Below are 17646 nucleotides of genomic sequence, written 5' to 3'. Positions count from 1 at the left end.
GTGTTACATTATTAACACCTAGGTGTAAAAGCCACATTTGTGCTCAAACCCACATCTGGAGGAAAGACGCTCTGCACAAGACAACAAAGTAAAGCTACTAATGGGGAAGCCAAGAAAAGCTTCCTAGTGGGTTGGTCCCCTGGCCTTCTCTATTAGACCAATCATTACACCGTACGTCCCAATGCACTGATGAAGTTACATAGTTTGGTCAGGAAACGTCTGCAAGGAAACAACCACGCTCAGAGAGCACGGAGGGGCCCTCAGTTCAGCCCCCAGCCATAGATATTCTCTTCTATCGATACTTCCCCGCGTTCATATTATAGAGACTCCACTGCCTGTGCAGCATTTTCTGTGCATCATGGGGTTTGATATATGGATTTCAACTGCTCTGCATTTGGAAAGCAAGGCCAAAAGTTGGTCCTGCTGTTTTCCAACCTCAAAGAAAAGCTGCCATGTGTAATTACACAGCTTTTCAGTTGACTTCAAGATCTCTCTCTCTCTCTCTCTCTCTCTCTCCCTCCCTCCCTCCGTGTCTCTTTCTCTCTTGTTCTCTTTCTCTCTCTCCTCTTTCTCCTTCCCTCCCTCTCTGTGTCTCTTTCTCTCTCTTTCTTGTTCTCTCTTTCTTGTTCTCTCTTTCTCTCTCTCTCCCTCCCTCTCTCTGTGTCTCTTTCTCTCTTGTTCTCTTTCTCTCTCTCTTCTTTCTCCTTCCCTCCCTCTGTGTCTCTTTCTCTCTCTTTCTCTCTCTCTCTCTCTCTCTCCCTCCCTCCATCCCTCTCTCTGTGTCTCTTTCTCTCTTGTTCTCTCTTTCTCTCTCTCCTCTTTCTCCTTCCCTCCCTCTCTGTGTCTCTTTCTCTCTCTCTCTCTCTCACACACACACACACACACACACACACACACTTCAACCTCATTTCCATCTGCCTAATGCGATATTAATACTGAAACCTCCAGCTGGATCCAGAGGCACCGTCTCCTTGCAGAAAGCTTAATGGCTCGGCTAAAAGCAAACCCACAACGTACAAAGCAGCTTTTTTTTGGGGGGGGGGGGGAAGGCTGTTGAGGCAGGCAGGATGCCCTAGAAACCAGGAAGGAGACACCCGTCATGCTCTGCACTTGATTTTGCTTCCTCAAAGAAAAAGAAGGAGGAGACTTTGTTGGTTTGGGGTTTTTTTTGGCCCAACCGCAAATCGTTGTCAACGCGAAGGATGGAAGCTGCGGCTATTCCAAGCCAGTCCCNTCCCAGAATTCCTCAGCCAGGCACGTGTGCCTGGCTGAGGAATTCTGGGAGTTGAAGTCCACCAGTCCTAAAAGGGCCAAGTTTGAAAACCCCTGATCTATGTGTTTTACTTCTACCTAAGATATAGAACAAGGGTGGGCCAAATAACTTGTGGACTTCAACTCCCAGAATTCCTGGCTCAGGAATTCTGGGAGCTGAAGTCCATGGGTCGTAAAGGGGCCGTAGTTGCCCACTGGTACAGAACCTGCTCCAAAGTTATGCCGAGACTGCCTTCTCAAAGGGTTGGGCGGCCTTGGAAATATAATATACCAATGAAAAGGAGTGGCTTTTAAAATAAGCTCTGCATCAAGAAGGTCTACAGAAGCTCTAGGCAACCCTGCATTCTTGACTTAGGGTGGGATGTTTAAAAAAAAAAGGGATTCTCTTCTACTTCCAAGGCCACAGCCAAAGAGAAGCAACTGCAGCTTCTCACCAATTTTAGACATGAATATGATTATCCCCCCATCATAGCAGCCAACTTGGAAGGCACAGCTCCTTGCAAACTGCTGCAGGGGGTTAAAAAATTACTTATGGCACAGAGCAAGGCTGTCTTACCCACACACACCAAGAGCCTTCTGGGGTTTAGTAACCTTTGCAGCAAGTTGTTACTCCTGGCGCGGAATCAGCAGGCCCACCTCATAGGAGAGACAGATGACCCACTTCTGAGGCTCAATGACCCACTTAAGTCTGATGTCAGGAGTTCAGTTCTTATAATGCCGCCTTTATCCTGGCTGGCGAACGTCCTTACTCAGCCTTCCCTCCAAGTGCAAGGCTGAACCCCATTCCTGACAGCTTCACAACAACCACCCTGGGAACAATTATTACCACCTCATTTTCCTTGGAGCAAATTTTTTCGTGTCACGAAAATTCTTGGAAGAGCAACAGAAGCAAACACCGGGGAGGGAGCCACACCTGAGAAGGTGGAGAAGAGAGGTAAAAGAAAGATGTCATGATTTAATCTCTCATCCCTTTTCTTTGAGATGCCCAGTGCATTTGGGGGTGAAGGAGGGGACTAAAATACGCCAGGCGCACACACCGTTAAAGGGGCTGTTTTCTGCTCTTGTTCATGAAATGCACCTCTTTATGTCCACTCTGGCTAGGGACAAAAACAAAAAAAGATGCTGAAATGTAAAAAACAAAAAAATACAAAACACACACACACAGGGTGTGGGGGAAGGTGCTGAGCTGGAAAAGGCTGGCCCAGACAATACATTGAAAGCTGTAAATTTCAACCCAGCTCAGCTGAGTCAGCTGCACTTTGTGGCTGCGGTTCACGCATTAGGAACTAGCCAGGCAGGGCTAAAAGAATTCTGCAAAAGTTAGCTAGTGACCTAGCTCAGCCCTGTTGCAAACAGGCATGTGTCCCAAGCAGGATTTTTTTTTTCTTTTCTTGTCACTCTTCACTTGCTTTTTCACTTTTTATTTGAAAAGAGGAAGTTTTTTTTTCCTCTGGCGCCTCGGAGGCAATCGCTGCCTTGTATAAGCACTCCGTGGCCCTGTTTTCAGTTCTTCTAGCCAGTTTGTCTCCTGCCAGGGCACCAAGGAATACAAACAGAAAATACCAGTTTCTATATTAGCCATACTTCACAGGCGCTAATGCTCAACCATCAGGCAGACGCCTTGCGCGCAGAGAGTTGTGGGTTCAAGCTACGGTATTCCCACTTTTAGAGGACTTTGCTTGTCCAAAGGTGGCAAAGGGGGAACACCTGACCCCCCGCCCAGGGACACTGCGACCGTCATAAATATGAGTCAACTGCCAAGCATCTGAATTTTGATCCCATGACCCTGGGGGATGCTGCAACGGTCGTTAAAGTGTGAAAAATGGTCCTAAGGCACTTTTTAGAGTAGTGTTGTGACTTTGGACGGTCGCTAAACGAAACGTGGTAAGTTGAGGACTATTTGTGTTTAGCAAATGGCGGAGGCCGCCTCGATCAGAGCAGACAATTCCAAAGTAACCAGCGTTTGGCACGGGCTAGTTTCTCCGTTCTGGCCTCGATTGGTAGTTTTTCACCGAAGTAGAGGAACTGGATTCCCGTGTGGTTAAAAGCTGAGCGCACCTTGGCCAGGTGCAACCCAGATGGAGCATAAACATCTGCCATCCCAATTCGTCAAAGGATCAAAACAAATCCACCAAAGCTTTCTGTAAGGTGATCTTGTGGTCTATCGCTGTCCGTTTCTCTCTCCTGCAGCAGAAATCAAAAGGCTGGAGAGGAAGCTGATGGAGAACCCTGGGGTCACTTACTGACCAGGGATTCCTCTAACAGAACGGCCGCTAAATGAACTGTTGAAAGTCAACCTCTACTAATATAAACGCAGAGAACGATGCAGACTAAGCCTAAATGATGCAGCCTGAAGACAAGCCAATGGATGGTCTGAGCTTGTAATATATTCTGGAGAAAAGGCTTGGTCCTTCAAAAACACTCACTTTGAGCTGTAATGACTCATCGAGGTGGTCTCAAAACAATTGAGTTTTCTTAAATATAACAGGGGAACAGGGATGTCCCTTTGTATGCCAGGTCAAATTTCAAGATGGGAGTGAGGGAATTTAACTCAGAGAACTGACTTTGATCCTGCCTAGACTTGAAAGTCAGCAAAGGAATTCTTGCAAGTTTTCGTCCAGTTGCCTGCATGCACATGCAAACTGAGTGTTGTGGTGTGTGGTTGTTTGTTTGTTTTTTAAATCCTTGTTCCTAGAAAAACTGAGCTGCCTCTGAAGAGACTTGCATGCGCTTCAAATCCTGTATTGTAGCAAAGAACTGAGAGTCGTGCCCAAAAGCTACACAACAAGCAAGAAGCAACAAGCAACTTTTTCTTCTTTTTATGTTTTCGCTCTTTTCCGAACCTTTGCAAGCACAATCTGTAAAAATTCAAAGTGGGGGGGTTTTTGCAGCTAAAAAGGAGGGCGTTTTATAAAAAAAAACAAAAAAAAACCCGCATACTTTCCAATGAGTCTCCGATACCGGGACCCTCTCGTCCCCCTTGTAATTTCTTACCAACCAGTCTGAACACTTTACTCTACCCTTGGCATCTCTCTGAATCACACTGAAAGATCAATGGCCCAGTCCTCTCGTGCAACCGGCCACACCCGCCCTGCTCCCTTTGGGAATATAAAAAAAAATAAAATTCTCCCTGAAGTTCAAATGCATCTTCTTCCCTTGCTCAATTCAACTTCACACGGTTCTGCCAGCCAAGATCAAACTCTTCCCAACCACCCACATATTTATCTATTTATTTATTTTATTTATTTATTTGTGGGGAAAAGGTATACAGCCGCCCATCTGATGCAACATAACCCCGGGCAATAACAACAATAAAAACAGTAAAAGCATTGTAAAAAAAATAATAAAAAAAAATCCCACACTCCTGCCCCCCCCCAAAACACAATCCAAACTCATATCTCTGCCGACAACAACTTTACTGGGCTCCAGTCTTACAACTTGTCAACTGCTAAATCCACCAAGACCAACTAGGATTTTTCTCAGAAATAGCCGGTCTAAATGAAGCAGGGGTTGATTCTTTCCCTAAAGGTTGAGTTTAGATTAGAACATGCTTGAAAAACACTGGGGCAGGTAAAAACAGGCCATTTTTGTTCCAAAAGCTCCCCAATTTGACAAAATTCCTAAGCCAAGAGTTCTTCTTATCTCCAAAGGCCAACAATGTCAGCTGCTTTAATGGGGGGGGGAATATGCTCTGCACACATAGAACATAGAATAATAAAGTTAAAAGGAACCTCAGAGGTCCTCTAGCCAACCCCCTGCCCCAGCAGGAGACCTTATACCATTTCACACAAACGGTTGTCCAGCACCCACAACTTCTGGAGGCAAGCCGTTCCACTGGTTAATTGTTCTCACTGTCAGGAAATCTCTCCTTAGTTCTAGGTTGCTTCTCTCCTTTGTTAGTTTCCATCCGTTATCAGTTGCTTCTTGTCCTGCCTTCTGATGCTTTGGAAAATAAGTTGAAACACCCCCCCCCCCTTATTTGGGGCAGCCCCTCAAACCAAACTGTTTGCCTTTAGCACTTCCCCCTCTCTTTGGAAGCCCGATATTTTTCTATGATGCTTAATTTTTATTTTTATTTCATTTTTTTGCTTTTAAGCAGTACCAGGGCTTGGAGCTGGCGATCCAAGGAAGAGCTCCATTGATAAAAAAAGAAAAAGAAAAAAACAGAAGAGCAGAGATGCAAAACTTGCATCCTGATCAGCATATTCCCATTCCTACCACCACGCCAATATTAATATTCAGCAGTCTGACACAATGCTAGATACAAAGACCGGGGCTAGCCCAGTTCCCAGCAGCTGCATTCATCTTTCTAAACACCACCAGCCCAGCCTCTCAACTTCAGTCAAGTTGGGTGGTGGGGGGGAGGAATTCAAGGGGAGGGGGGGGAAAGAGATTAGAAATGCAACTTTTTTCCTTTGAGGGATAATTAAGGTTTTAGAACCAACCACCCCACTTGGCTTGGGATCACAGACCCGACCCAAATGAGCGGGGGCGGGGCCAAGAGAAAAACTATATTTAACTTCACCAACATTAATCAACATCGTCAGAAAGAGTCATGATTAACGGTTAAGAATCCCCCCCTCGCTTTACAAATTTGCCGTCGGCTGGGCCATTTAAAAAAAAAAAAAAAGATCTCTGGGAAATGTTCACAAGCGGTGTGTAGTTTTGGGGAACCTGAATGGGTCACCCTCTGCTTCAACTGAAATGGTATAGGGTTTCCTGCCTGAGCAGGGGGTTGGACTAGATCACCTCCAAGGTCCCTTCCAAATTTTATTATTACTATTATTATTATTATTATTATTATTATTATTATTATTATTATTATTATTATTATTACTATTACTACTATTACTATTATAACTTGACAACAGAAAGAGATTTATTTAGAGAGGGACACTGCAACAGCAAACTTGTGTTTTGTTTTGTTTTGTTTTAAATAAACCTGGGTTTTAGGAGATTGTGTGAAGCAAGCCAGGCAGACATACAGTCCTATACAACTTAAGGATCTCTCAGGACACTTTGGCCTCCTTTGCATTATCTCCACAGGACGGCAACAATTGCCACACACTCAGTTCATGCCTTTCATCAGAGGGACCCACGCATGAAGGCAGACCACACCCAGAGACCTGGAACTCAATTGCCTCTGGGGTTCAGGTGCAAAGAACCTGTATTCCATTTTGCTATTGCAAACCATAGAGAGAGAGACCTACTTATTAAATGCCAATTTGGGTCATTTATTCTTTTCAAGAAAACCAGACATGAACCAAAAGCAGACAGAAAAAAAAGTTAAAAAGTTTTTAAAAAATCACCACGAAGCAATCTACCCAAAACGGGATGAAAAAAAATTCAGATTTCAAACAGAAAGTACCAAAACATTGACAATTACATTGATGTCCGTTGCATATGGAGAGCCACCACGTTGGAAAATCCAGCAACAATGTTGATTCTTTTACAAGTAAGCCAGAAATTCTGGGGTGTTTTTTTTTTGGTAACTGCCCATCTGACCTGTGGTTCCTTTTCAATTTCCCTTGTGGGATTCCAAATATGCTCTGAAGAGTCAGGCTGAGCAGCTCTGGAATTTGGTCCTGACTTAGCGTATTACCGAGAACCTGGCTTGGTCAAACCAACCGCACTCAAATTAATCACAGCTTAGCAAGGAAAGGACCCAGATTGCCAAAATCTCCCCATCTGCCATTCTACTGGGAAAGGGAACCTTGCAGGGGCCCTGATTTCCACTGGAGCTTTTCTCAAGCCTTTTTTCAACCCCTCTCGTGATTTCCCAAGGATGTGACTGAGCACTAATGGCTGCAACAGAGAGAGACAGAAAAATAGTGGGGCTGGAAAAGAAAAGGAAAAAAAAAAGACCTCAATTGCTGTATCCAGCAAGGTTTTGAAGAAGTTCTCATTTCCCTTTCCTTCTGAGATGGCCTCCTGGAGAACTCTCCCCCGCTGCGGAGAGAGCTACTGGAACTCTCTTAAAACAGGATCCCTTCGCCCAAATGACATGAAGGGAGATTGAATGCGAGCCTGCCATTCTTTTTGGCCAGACTGTCTGTCTGCTGCTTGAGCGTTTCCTGCTCTCGGTTGCTGCAGACGCCACTCTCTGCATTGGTTGAATTATTTAAAATCCATAGCTGTGCAACTGTGCTGCGAGGGGCGGGGAGGAAGGGAGGGAGCTGCTGGCAGAACGAATGCCAAGATTATCTCTTCCCCCCTTTTTTTTTTTTCCTTTTTATCCACATGTTCCCTCAAGCCCCACTGCTCACGGAAGCCAACTTCATTCAGACTAAAAGCTTTCTTTTTTTTCTTTTTTTTTCTTTTTTAATTATTGGCGTACCTATCCAACGCAGTGAAAGTTAATGGAGGTTTTGCGTACAGAAGAGAGTTGGCAGATGACGTTTTTTTCAGGAGTTCTGGCGGACGTTACGGAGGCTGACGCTCAATTCAAATCATTTTTAACCTCAACTTGGCACGCGTTTCATAGAACACAGGGATGGAAGGGACCTTGGAGGTCTTCTAGTCCAACCCCCCTGCTCAAGCAGGAGACTCTATTCCATTCTGGGCAAATGGTTGTTCAATCTCTTCTCGAACACCTCCAGTGATGGAGCAACTCACAATTTCTGAAGGCAAGCCGTTCCACTGATTAATTGTTCTCGCGGTCAGGAAATTTCTCCTTAGTTCTAGACTGGATCTTTCTTTAAAGATCTTCCACCTGTTACTTCAAGTGCTTTGAAGAATAAGTTGACTCCCTCTTCTTTGTGGCATCCCCTTAGATAATGGAAGACTGTTATCATGTCACCCCTAGTCCTAGAATAGAATAGAATAGAATAGAATAGAATAGAATAGAATAGAATAGAATAGAATAGAATAGAATAGAATAGAATAATAGAGCAGAGCTAGAAGGGACCTTGGAGGTCTTCTAGTCCAGCCCTTCTTTTCATTAAACTAGACATACCCAATTCCTGCAACCCTTCTTCATATGTTTTAGCCCAAATCATCTTTGTTGCTCTTCTCTGCACTGTTTCTAGAGTCTCAACAACTTTTTTGTATTGTGGTGACCAGAACTGGATGCAGGATTCCAAGTGTCAAATCTCACCAGTGTGGTATCGCTGTTTTCTTGCAGTATAAAACACCTCTTCCCGGTCATGACAACCAAATCAGCTAAAACAGTGAACTTTTGAGAGAAAACAGATCTGACAGTTTTACGCAACTTGCTGATGACAATTGTGCAAACAAAGTTGTGGTTTTGGCACACCACACTTTATGGCTCAGGGCAATGAGTGGCGCAGAACCACCTGGAGTTTATTTCTCAAACCCAGGATGATGCCCTAATGGTGGCACGATGTAACGTAGGAACCCAAAGTTTGCTTTGTTCTCCCCAAGTTGGTGAGCGGGTTCCATGTTTCTGAACTTTTAAAAAACCCAGTCTCTCCCATTATTTCTTGGCGTAAAATGAAAGCTGATGCTTGTTAAAGTCAGCATGCAGGGACACACCAGTAAGGATATTCGATGTATTGTCACTATAAACACATATACCAAAAGGAGCCCCTTCCCCTCCCCCATATTTGGAATAATACTCAGCAAGGCATGGAAGAAAATAAAAGAGTCTTGTGAGGCCATCTGCTGTAGGAGACCAGGGTGAGGTCAGGTCACACAATTAAACCTGTCCTGGGACAACATTTGAATAAAGAGGGTATTTACATTTTTCCTCCACAGCATGCAGATATAAGGAATTCAAAACATTGTTCTCTTCTCCACCATCTGCCCCTTGCCCATTATTATTATTATTATTATTATTATTATTATTATTATTATTATTATTATTATTATTATTATTATTATTATTATTAACATGGGGAGGGGGCATGGTTAGCAATTAGGATATCTAAAAAGCAAAGAGAGACTGTTAAAAAAAACATTTATCTAATAAGAGATCTCTTGGCATTTGCTGTCTCTACATTCTTTGATAAAAGTTTGATCAAATATATGTGGCAAATGTCTTCAAAGAGTATGAATTTGGCAGGGATGAAGTCTAACTTGACAGTAATACTATTAATCTGTCAGCTCTTTAAATTTTTAACCTTACCAAGATGCACTTTTTTTAAAAAATGTGTAAGATTCATTCAAACCATACATTTGGATGGAAGGATAACTCAACCCTTCTGGAAGTTGCCTAACAGTAATCACCACAACTCCAGCACAGCATCAGAAGTATCTCAAGTATTTCTATTTCTCCAAAACTGAATCTGCGATCTGCATGTTTATACGCTTCCTATGTGTTTGTAAATCTCTACAAAGCCGTTGTATTCTTTATTCTAACCACCGTGGAATCGGCAAAGGAAGGCTTCAAGTGTTGTCTGAAAAAAACCAATATTAGCTTTTATGTTCACTTGTAAACAGCAACTCGTACGACTTCGTTCAACCAAGAGCAAGCCGCTAAAAAGTGATGCCTTTATAAACAATGAGAACATTGATTTAATTTTACTCATTTGGGGAGATCAAACACAACGTTAAGCCATCGATAGAAGCCTGCACGCAATGAAAACCAACAAATGAACTCATTTGCAAAGATGGCTAGAGACTTGAACAAGGCTGGCTGAGAATCTTGGGAATGGCAGACATTAATGTATCTCATTTTATATACGTGTAGCCTACATAGGAGGAAACTGGTGGACACTATCCATCCTAGATGACACAGAAGGAAATGTAGGTGGGGGTTTGGCGTCTACAGTACCAGAACGCTCCATCAGGCAAGGTGTCATAAAAACAAGGGCAAAATTCAGAAGTGGGCTTGGAAGGTGCTCTGTGGGACAGGGCATCGCCCTGGAGAAACCTTGAGAGAAACCAAGAACTTCATTCTTGGTCTGTCAGCTTCAGCAGATAAAACATGATGGTGGTGTTATCCATTCCGTCATGTCCGACTCTTGGCGGTTCTCTGCTCCAGCTCTCTCCACATCTCTCAATTCTGCATTATTTTCCTTGAGTTCTTCTGTGCTCTGGCCGGTGTCAGCTTTGATGATGTCCAGCCACCGTCTTCTTTGGTGGCCTGGTTTCCTTTTACCGCCAAAATATAATTGCTTTCTCCGGTGAATTCCCCCGCAGGACAGGGCCAAAATAAGTCAGATGCAGTTTCGTGGTTTTGCTTTCTAGTGACCTGTCTGTTGCTTGTTAGTCACCTTTGCTGTCCAAGACACACGCAGGAGCCTTCTCCAGCACCACAGCTCAGACAAGTCGATTTTCTTCCTGTCTTGCTGTTTTAAGGTCCAACTTTCAGATAAACATAAGGCCTTCCTTCATAAATCCCCTTTTCCTTTGGAGAAGGAGAGCTTCATGGCAAGAACGAAGTCTGATTGGTGAGCTAGGGAACATGTGGACATATATCACTTCCCAATGTCTTGCTAAATCTCTATGGAGATTCTCAGGCATCCAGGTCATAGTTATCCCAAAGATGTTTTTTTTTTCACGAGGCAACTGAACCTTGTTTTTATAATAATAATAATAATAATAATAATAATAATAATAATAATAATAATAATAATAATAATGATAAAGTTGGAAGGGACCTTGGAGGTCATCTAGTCAGGAAACCCTATACCATTTCGGACAAATGGCTGTCCAGTTTCTTTTTAAAAACTTCCAGTGTTGGTGCATTCACCGCTTCTGGAGGCAGGTTGTTCCACTGGTTAATTGTTCTAACTGTCAGGAAATTTCTCCTTAGTTCTAGGTTGCTTCTCTCCTTGATTAGTTTCCACCCATTGCTTCTTGTCCTGCCTTCAGGCGCTTTGGAAAATAGCTTGACTCCCTCTTCTTTGGGGCAGCCCCTGAGATATTGGAACACTGCTATCCTGTCCCCCCTCGTCCTTCTCTTTGTTAAACTAGACATACCCAATTCTAGCAACCACCTTTCACTTCTCATCCAAGGAGTTCCTCAGCTCTGAAGAAGCTTCTGGGATGAGAGGCGAAACGTCTTCAAAGGAAAACAAGAAAGTCCAATTGCCTCCTGAAAAAAGCATCTTTGGGATGCCCAATGCCTTCTTAAGGGCTCCGTTTCTGCAGCAACTTCGGTGGAATTGCTCCGATTTCACTCCTGTGTGCACGGCACAAATCAGGAAATCTGACCGCTTGCACAGAGATTAATTGCAAATTGTGGCTAAACAGAACTGGCAGAGAGGTCCTCTGGTTTTTATAAGGAGCACTCCATTCAAAACGGGAGGAGGTAGAATAACATATGTCATTTTTTATATATATATATGGAAGATCAAATCCGGCAGCCTCTCCAAAAACGAAATAATGGGAATTCCCATTGTAAATGCAATTTTTTTTTTAAAAGGGGGGGGGGAATTACACAAGGCATTTTCCCCTCAATGAAATCAGTTATCAGTTGGAAGCAGGACACAGCACTTTTCCAAAACCCATCTCTCTGATCAATTACCTTTGAGCTAAGAAGTATTTTATGCCAAGGTATCCTAAATGGAAGAATTTTCCTATTTCTCCAGAAGCAAGAAGGGAGAAGAAGCTGGGGCCTCCTTCCATAAACCCTCTCTTCTTCTACCAGTCTTCAACCCAAAGCGAAATAAAACAGATGGGAAGATAAAGCCCTTCTAAAGGGGGGGACAGGGGGACACAGCTGTGTTTCCTTTTGTTTCTTAATGGAAAAAGCAACTGAGCTTTAACTATAATTAAGCTGCTGGACACCATTTTAATGACAACTTGAAGTTACAGTGATCTGGAAAAGATAGCTTCTGATCATAGCAAGAGAGATCCTGAAATGATGGGGGAAGCTCCTGACTTCCAGGGAAGAAAAAAAAGAGAGAGATCTCTTAACAGTTTGACATTTTGGACACATCCCAGCGTGATTTGGAAATGCAGATCATACAATCACCGGTCTGGAAGGGACCCTGGAGGTCTTCTAGTCCAACCCCCTGCTCAAGGCAGAGCCTTATACCATCCTGGTCAAATGGGTTCTCCAATCTATTTTTGAAAACCTCCAGTGATGGAGTGATGGACCCATAACTCGGTGAGGTGAGCTATTCTATCGATTAATTGTTCTCATTGCCAGGAAATTCCTTTTTAATTCCAGGTTGCTTCTCTCCCTGATTAGTTTCCATCCGTTGCTTCTTCTCCTGCCTTCAGGGGCTTTGGAGAATAGCTTGACTCCTGCTTCTCTGTGACAGCCCCTCTCACTTCTGTGCTAGGAGGAATGCATCACCCTCCTCACTTTTAATATACCTTTATGTCTCTTTTAATTGGGGCGTAATGGCTTAATCTGATTTCTGCTTCAAGGCCATTTGGCAATGCTCAATTGCGGGTTACTGAGCTGCAGAATTAAATAAGGAATACATATCCTAAAAGCACATTCCAAAAGTTGTATAGCACAGAAGATTCCCATTGGAAATGTTGGAGCTGGATGACTATCCTGATGGGAAGTTGCCTTAGTTATGTTAAGAACTAAAGTATGTATCCATGTATCCTTCCTTCCTTCCTTCCTTCCTTCCTTCCTTCCTTCCTTCCTTCCTATCTATCTATCTATCTATCTATCTATCTATCTATCTATCTATCTATCTATCTATCTATCTATCTATCTATCTATCTATCATCTATCTATCTATCTATCTATCTATCTATCTATCTATCTATCTATCTATCTATCTATCTATCTATCATATTTGTATAGCCACCCACCTTGCATGAAACTGACTCTAGACAGCATACAGCACTTAATTTTTTTTAAAAAAATCAATGAATACATAAAAGCAGTGGCAATTAAAAAATAACTGTAAAAAGACACACAAAACAGAAGTGGATGGTGTATAATAAGGGAGCTAATGAAATTTTCCCTGGTGCCCTGGAGCCCCCAGGCCTGATAATATAGCCAGGTCTCCTGGGATTTGCAGAATGTTGAGAAGGTTAGAGCTAATTTCATTAATACACGATAATTTAGCCAACAGTGCATTTCTTTAGTTAATGCTACCTAATTTTTTTTGTCTGTCCTGGGAATGCTGGTTTCACTGCCATCACCAATCACTGTTATTAAGCTATCATACTATAATGGGTAGAGTTTGAGTAGGGCCAGGGAAATCCAGGCGTTGTCCAAGCTCAAAGTCCATCTTAGAAACTCACCAAACAGACATTTGAGCCAGTCAGTTTCTCTCGGCTCAGCCTACCTCGCAGGATTGTTTTACTCTGTATGGCCAACCGAGCTTGCGAAGAAAAAGTGAGCTGTAATTCCAACAAATGCATAAATATAAACAAAAAATCTGTAGCACTGCCAAGTTTATCAAATGGTGTTTACCCCCCAGAAAGTCAATCCGAATCAAGTTACGCTGGACATGGGTGCCTCAAAATTCCATGTCAAAGGGAGCGAAAGCAAGGCAATTCTGTAGTATAAAAACCATGGGGGGGGGAGGAGGAATTCGATACACCTAAAGCCCTCCATTAATTCTAAAAAAAGAGAATGAAAGCAATATTTTAATTAGAGGCAATTAACAGGCACAATTTACCTCTTCTGCACAGTTTGTGAAAGAGCTTTTATGAATGGAGAAACAGAAGCAAAGAGGTCAACTGCGCAGAGCGGATTCTCAAGGAATTTAACAATGTTACTAAAAAAAAAAAAAATATCACAGTTTTGATAGTTGAGTTGGAGGGGGGACTTCGCAAATTTACAACAAAACTGTCAAGCAATTAAGGCAAGATACTTTGCACATGAACTTTAACTGCTAATTAAAAAGAAACCCTTGCTTAATTGCCCGCATTTGCATCGCGTTCAACTGAAAATGCATAAATGGCTTGGGTAACATTTGATATGCCTCCCAGCATTCTGCAGTTAAGACTGCAGGTTTTTAAAAAAAAACCACACAAAAAAACAAACAAACAAACAAACAGGAGGCATGGGGCAAGATGAAAAACTTCCCAAGGGAAAAGAAGGTGTTGTAATATTGTATATTCATAATTTTTTTTTTTTCTTCAACAACCAAGAGGGAAGGCCCTAACGTTGAAGACGTGGGGAAGGCTGCTTTTGGAAAAACAAACAGCAAACAAAACCTCAGTGGAATAAACATAAATAAAAGGCCACTAAAGCCACCAGCGTACCAGCTGTGTACACCCAGTCACAACATCCTTTGTCATCGTAAAATGTTTTTCTACCAGGAAGGTTTATTTTTCCTTCCCTCCCACAAAGAGCTCCTGGATTTGGCCCTGCGGAACGGCTTTGCCTGCCCAGGGTGGACTACAAATCCCATGCTTATACTTTACGACCCTTGCTGTGTCCCAAGGTCACGTGAGGCCCTTTTGCAACCTTCTGATAAGCAAAGTCAACGGGGGAAGTCAGAGTCACTTAACAACCAGGTTACTTAACTCATCAACTGCAGCGATTCACTTAACAACGTGGCAAAAGAGGTCGTAAAACGGGGCAAAACTCACTTAACAAATGAGATATTGGGCTAAATTATGGTCGTTAAGTCGAGGACTACCTGTAGGGTTTCACCAGAGCATGATATGCTGGAGAGACACACACAAAGATAAAAATCTTCAAGTTCACTTCAACATCCAGGCAGGGTTTGGCAACCGTGGATAATAGTTTGCTACTGCCTCCCTTTCTAAGTCTAGATAGCCCTGGGCTCTCTTCCTGAGCGTCTCCTTTCTAAAAAAAAACCCTCATCCTTTAAAATAATTTAGCAATGTGCTGTCACTCACAGGATGTTCTCACCCTCTTAGGAATACCACGTAAACGTCTACAATTGAGGAGGCCCAGGATTCTGCAAAACCAACAAAAAAAACCAACAAGGAACCGCACTATTGTGCAATTTACCTTCACGGGTTGCATAAATGGTTTCCTAATTGTCTCAGCTGGAGCAAAGGAAGGGGGGAAAATCCACATGAAAAGGGCAAGATTGCATCTCCAGCCCTGATTCAGACATAATCCCAACAGTGGAGATCAAGAGACGTTCGTTTGAAGCGTTGCTCCATCCCAGATCAAACCTCCTGAAGACCGGAGTTTGGGTCTGTGGCTTCCAATTTTAACGTTCCGGCTTTCTTTTCGTCTCTCAACAGGCGCAAACACGCCTTCTCTTGCAAGTATGCTAGGTGCAACTAGTTTTGCAGCAACTACTGGGCTAATGAACCTGCTTTGGGGCACCCGAGAGTAGCGGTTACCAGTAGTGTTTAGCCCCCAAATTTTGGGGCATTAAAAGAAACCAAGCCAGGGTATCTTTTCCAACAGGGAGATGGGGAAAAGACTTCCCACAAAGGAAAAAATGAAATTCTCCCATGGATCTGGAGGTTAAAACATATGAAGAACGGTTGCAGGAGCTGGGTAACGTCTAGTCTAGTGAAAAGGAGGACCAGGGGTGACATGACAGCGGTATTCCAGTATTTGAGGGGCTGCCCCAAAGAAGAGGGGGGTCCACCTCTTCTCCAAAGCAACAGAAGGCAGCAGGACAAGAAGCAACGGAGGGAAACTAATCAAGGAGAGAAGCAACCTGGAACTAAGGAGGAATTTCTTGACAGTGAGAACAATTAGCCAGCAGAACAGAAGTTGCCTTCAGAAGTTGTGGGTGCTCCATCACGGGAGGCTTTTAAGAAAAAACCGGACAGCCACTTGTCCAGAACAGTATAGGGTCTCCTGCTTGTGCAGGGGGTTGGACTAGAACAGTGGTTCTCAACCTGTGGGTCGGGACCCCATTTGGGGTCGATCGACCATTTCACGGGGGTCGCCAAGCAAGGCTGTCCGCCATTTTTTTTCTCCGTCATTTTTTTTGTCCGCCATTTTTTCCCCTTTTCCGGTGGGTGCTTTACCTCCCTTGGGCTGGGCCAGCTGGTGGTCGGCCTGCTCCGTCTCTGCCGCTTGCCAGCTACGCCTCGGCCGGCGCAGGGGGCGGAACCACGCATGCTCCCGGGCAGGGAAAGTCCTTGACTTACGACCGGTTGGGTAATCCTTGACTTACAACCAGTTTAGTCCTCGACTTACGACCGGTTTGGGGTCACGGCATTAAAAAGGTTGAGAACCACTGGACTAGAAGACCTCCAAGGTCCCTTCTAACTCTTGTTATCTTGGGTATGAGATGATGAAGAAACACACCGTGCTTGTCTGACATTCTATCCTTGGCGTCTATCGAATGCCAAAGACAGGCCTAATGGGGAATTCTTCCTGTGGAGTTATTTGAGCTCCAGATGCACGGACAATCAAGAGTCTCGTCAAAGGAAAAAAATAAATGCAACAGCCATTTGGTCAGTTTGACACAATAAAGTCAGCCCCTGAAAGGAATTCCCTCCTCAGAATTAGGAGGAAAAACAGAAGCCTTTGCAGCTGAGGAAGAATACCCTCTAAGGCAGACCTGGGCATTTTACAGCCCCGGGGGCCACATCCGGCCCTTTGCCTGTCTCTGTCCAGCCTGCATGCCATACAGCTAGTCCTCTACCTATATAGTCCACTTCCCTAGTTCCTCTCCAACAGACTTTGCTTCCAAGTCCTTTTTACAAACAGCTCATTCAGGAGACGGGAAGTTCCAGGATGCACCAAGCCCTGTGCAGCGTCTGGGTGGTTGGGGGGGGGGAGGCAGACTCTAGGGCTGAGTCCAAAAGAGAAGGAAGAGAGGAGAGGAGGCAGCTGAAACTGGCACCCCAGCCTCACCGTTTTTCAGAGGATTATTGTTGTTGGGGAGAAGTAAAAAGAAAAAAAAAAGCGGAGAAATGCTGGTGGCTGGGAGAGACAAAAAGCTTTCCAAATTCGGGTTGGTGACTGACTGACCACAAAATATTCAACAAGCGGCCTCTCTCTCTCCGTGGCAAATGGTGCCAAAGCTGAAACAGACCCTAAAAAGCGTCTTCCATTCTAACCAGCAGACCAAATTTGGCAAGCCGCAGTCTGTTGTGGCAGATCATCACAAAAATCCTTGACACAAGGAATTTCTCCCCCCCACACTGGCACCTCCTAGGGGAAGGAGAAAACAAAAAGTATTGGTGGTGGGGGGGGAAACTGAATTCTCTCCTCCTTGCTTTCTATTTACAATGACATCCAGGTAGCGGGATGACTTAGTATACTGCAAAAAGACCCTCTTTTTTTGCCATTCAATCCTCCCCCCTCTTTTCTCCTTGCCCTGTGACATCACAATGGGTTTCTGAGGGAACTAATTGTGATGTCACAGAGGATTATGCTCAGGGAGATCCAGAGGGTCTGGGGAGGGGTGTGTGTGTGTGTGTGAAACAAAAGGGGGCTGTTTTCATGCAAATCGCCCTGCACAAAAAAAAACACACACAAAAAAAACAGAAGGCCTCTCTTTTCAGGGCTTGTGAATGACAGGCATGAATGGCCCCTGAAGAGACAGGCCAGTGAAATGTGCAACTCTCCAAAAGTCTTCGTAGGAAACCACAGCGCTC

The 17646-nt window shown here is 43.9% G+C and overlaps 1 protein-coding gene across 1 annotated transcript in view; it reads right to left on the bottom strand.

Annotated features, from left to right (window-relative positions):
- Nucleotides 1-17646, bottom strand: part of SKI (SKI proto-oncogene) — a 102979-nt gene that overhangs the window by 73784 nt on the left and 11549 nt on the right. Inside the window, exon 3 of the mRNA XM_029284797.1 lies at nt 16292-16302. Coding sequence (XP_029140630.1) covers nt 16292-16302 — 11 coding nt within the window. The remainder of the gene's footprint in view (nt 1-16291; nt 16303-17646) is intronic.

Source organism: Protobothrops mucrosquamatus, unplaced genomic scaffold, assembly GCF_001527695.2.
Source record: "Protobothrops mucrosquamatus isolate PMUCROS unplaced genomic scaffold, P.Mucros_1.0 scaffold957, whole genome shotgun sequence".
Taxonomy (NCBI): Eukaryota; Metazoa; Chordata; class Lepidosauria; order Squamata; family Viperidae; genus Protobothrops; species Protobothrops mucrosquamatus.
Note: the sequence above shows the minus strand (reverse complement) of the source record. Positions and strands in the feature narration are given on the sequence as shown.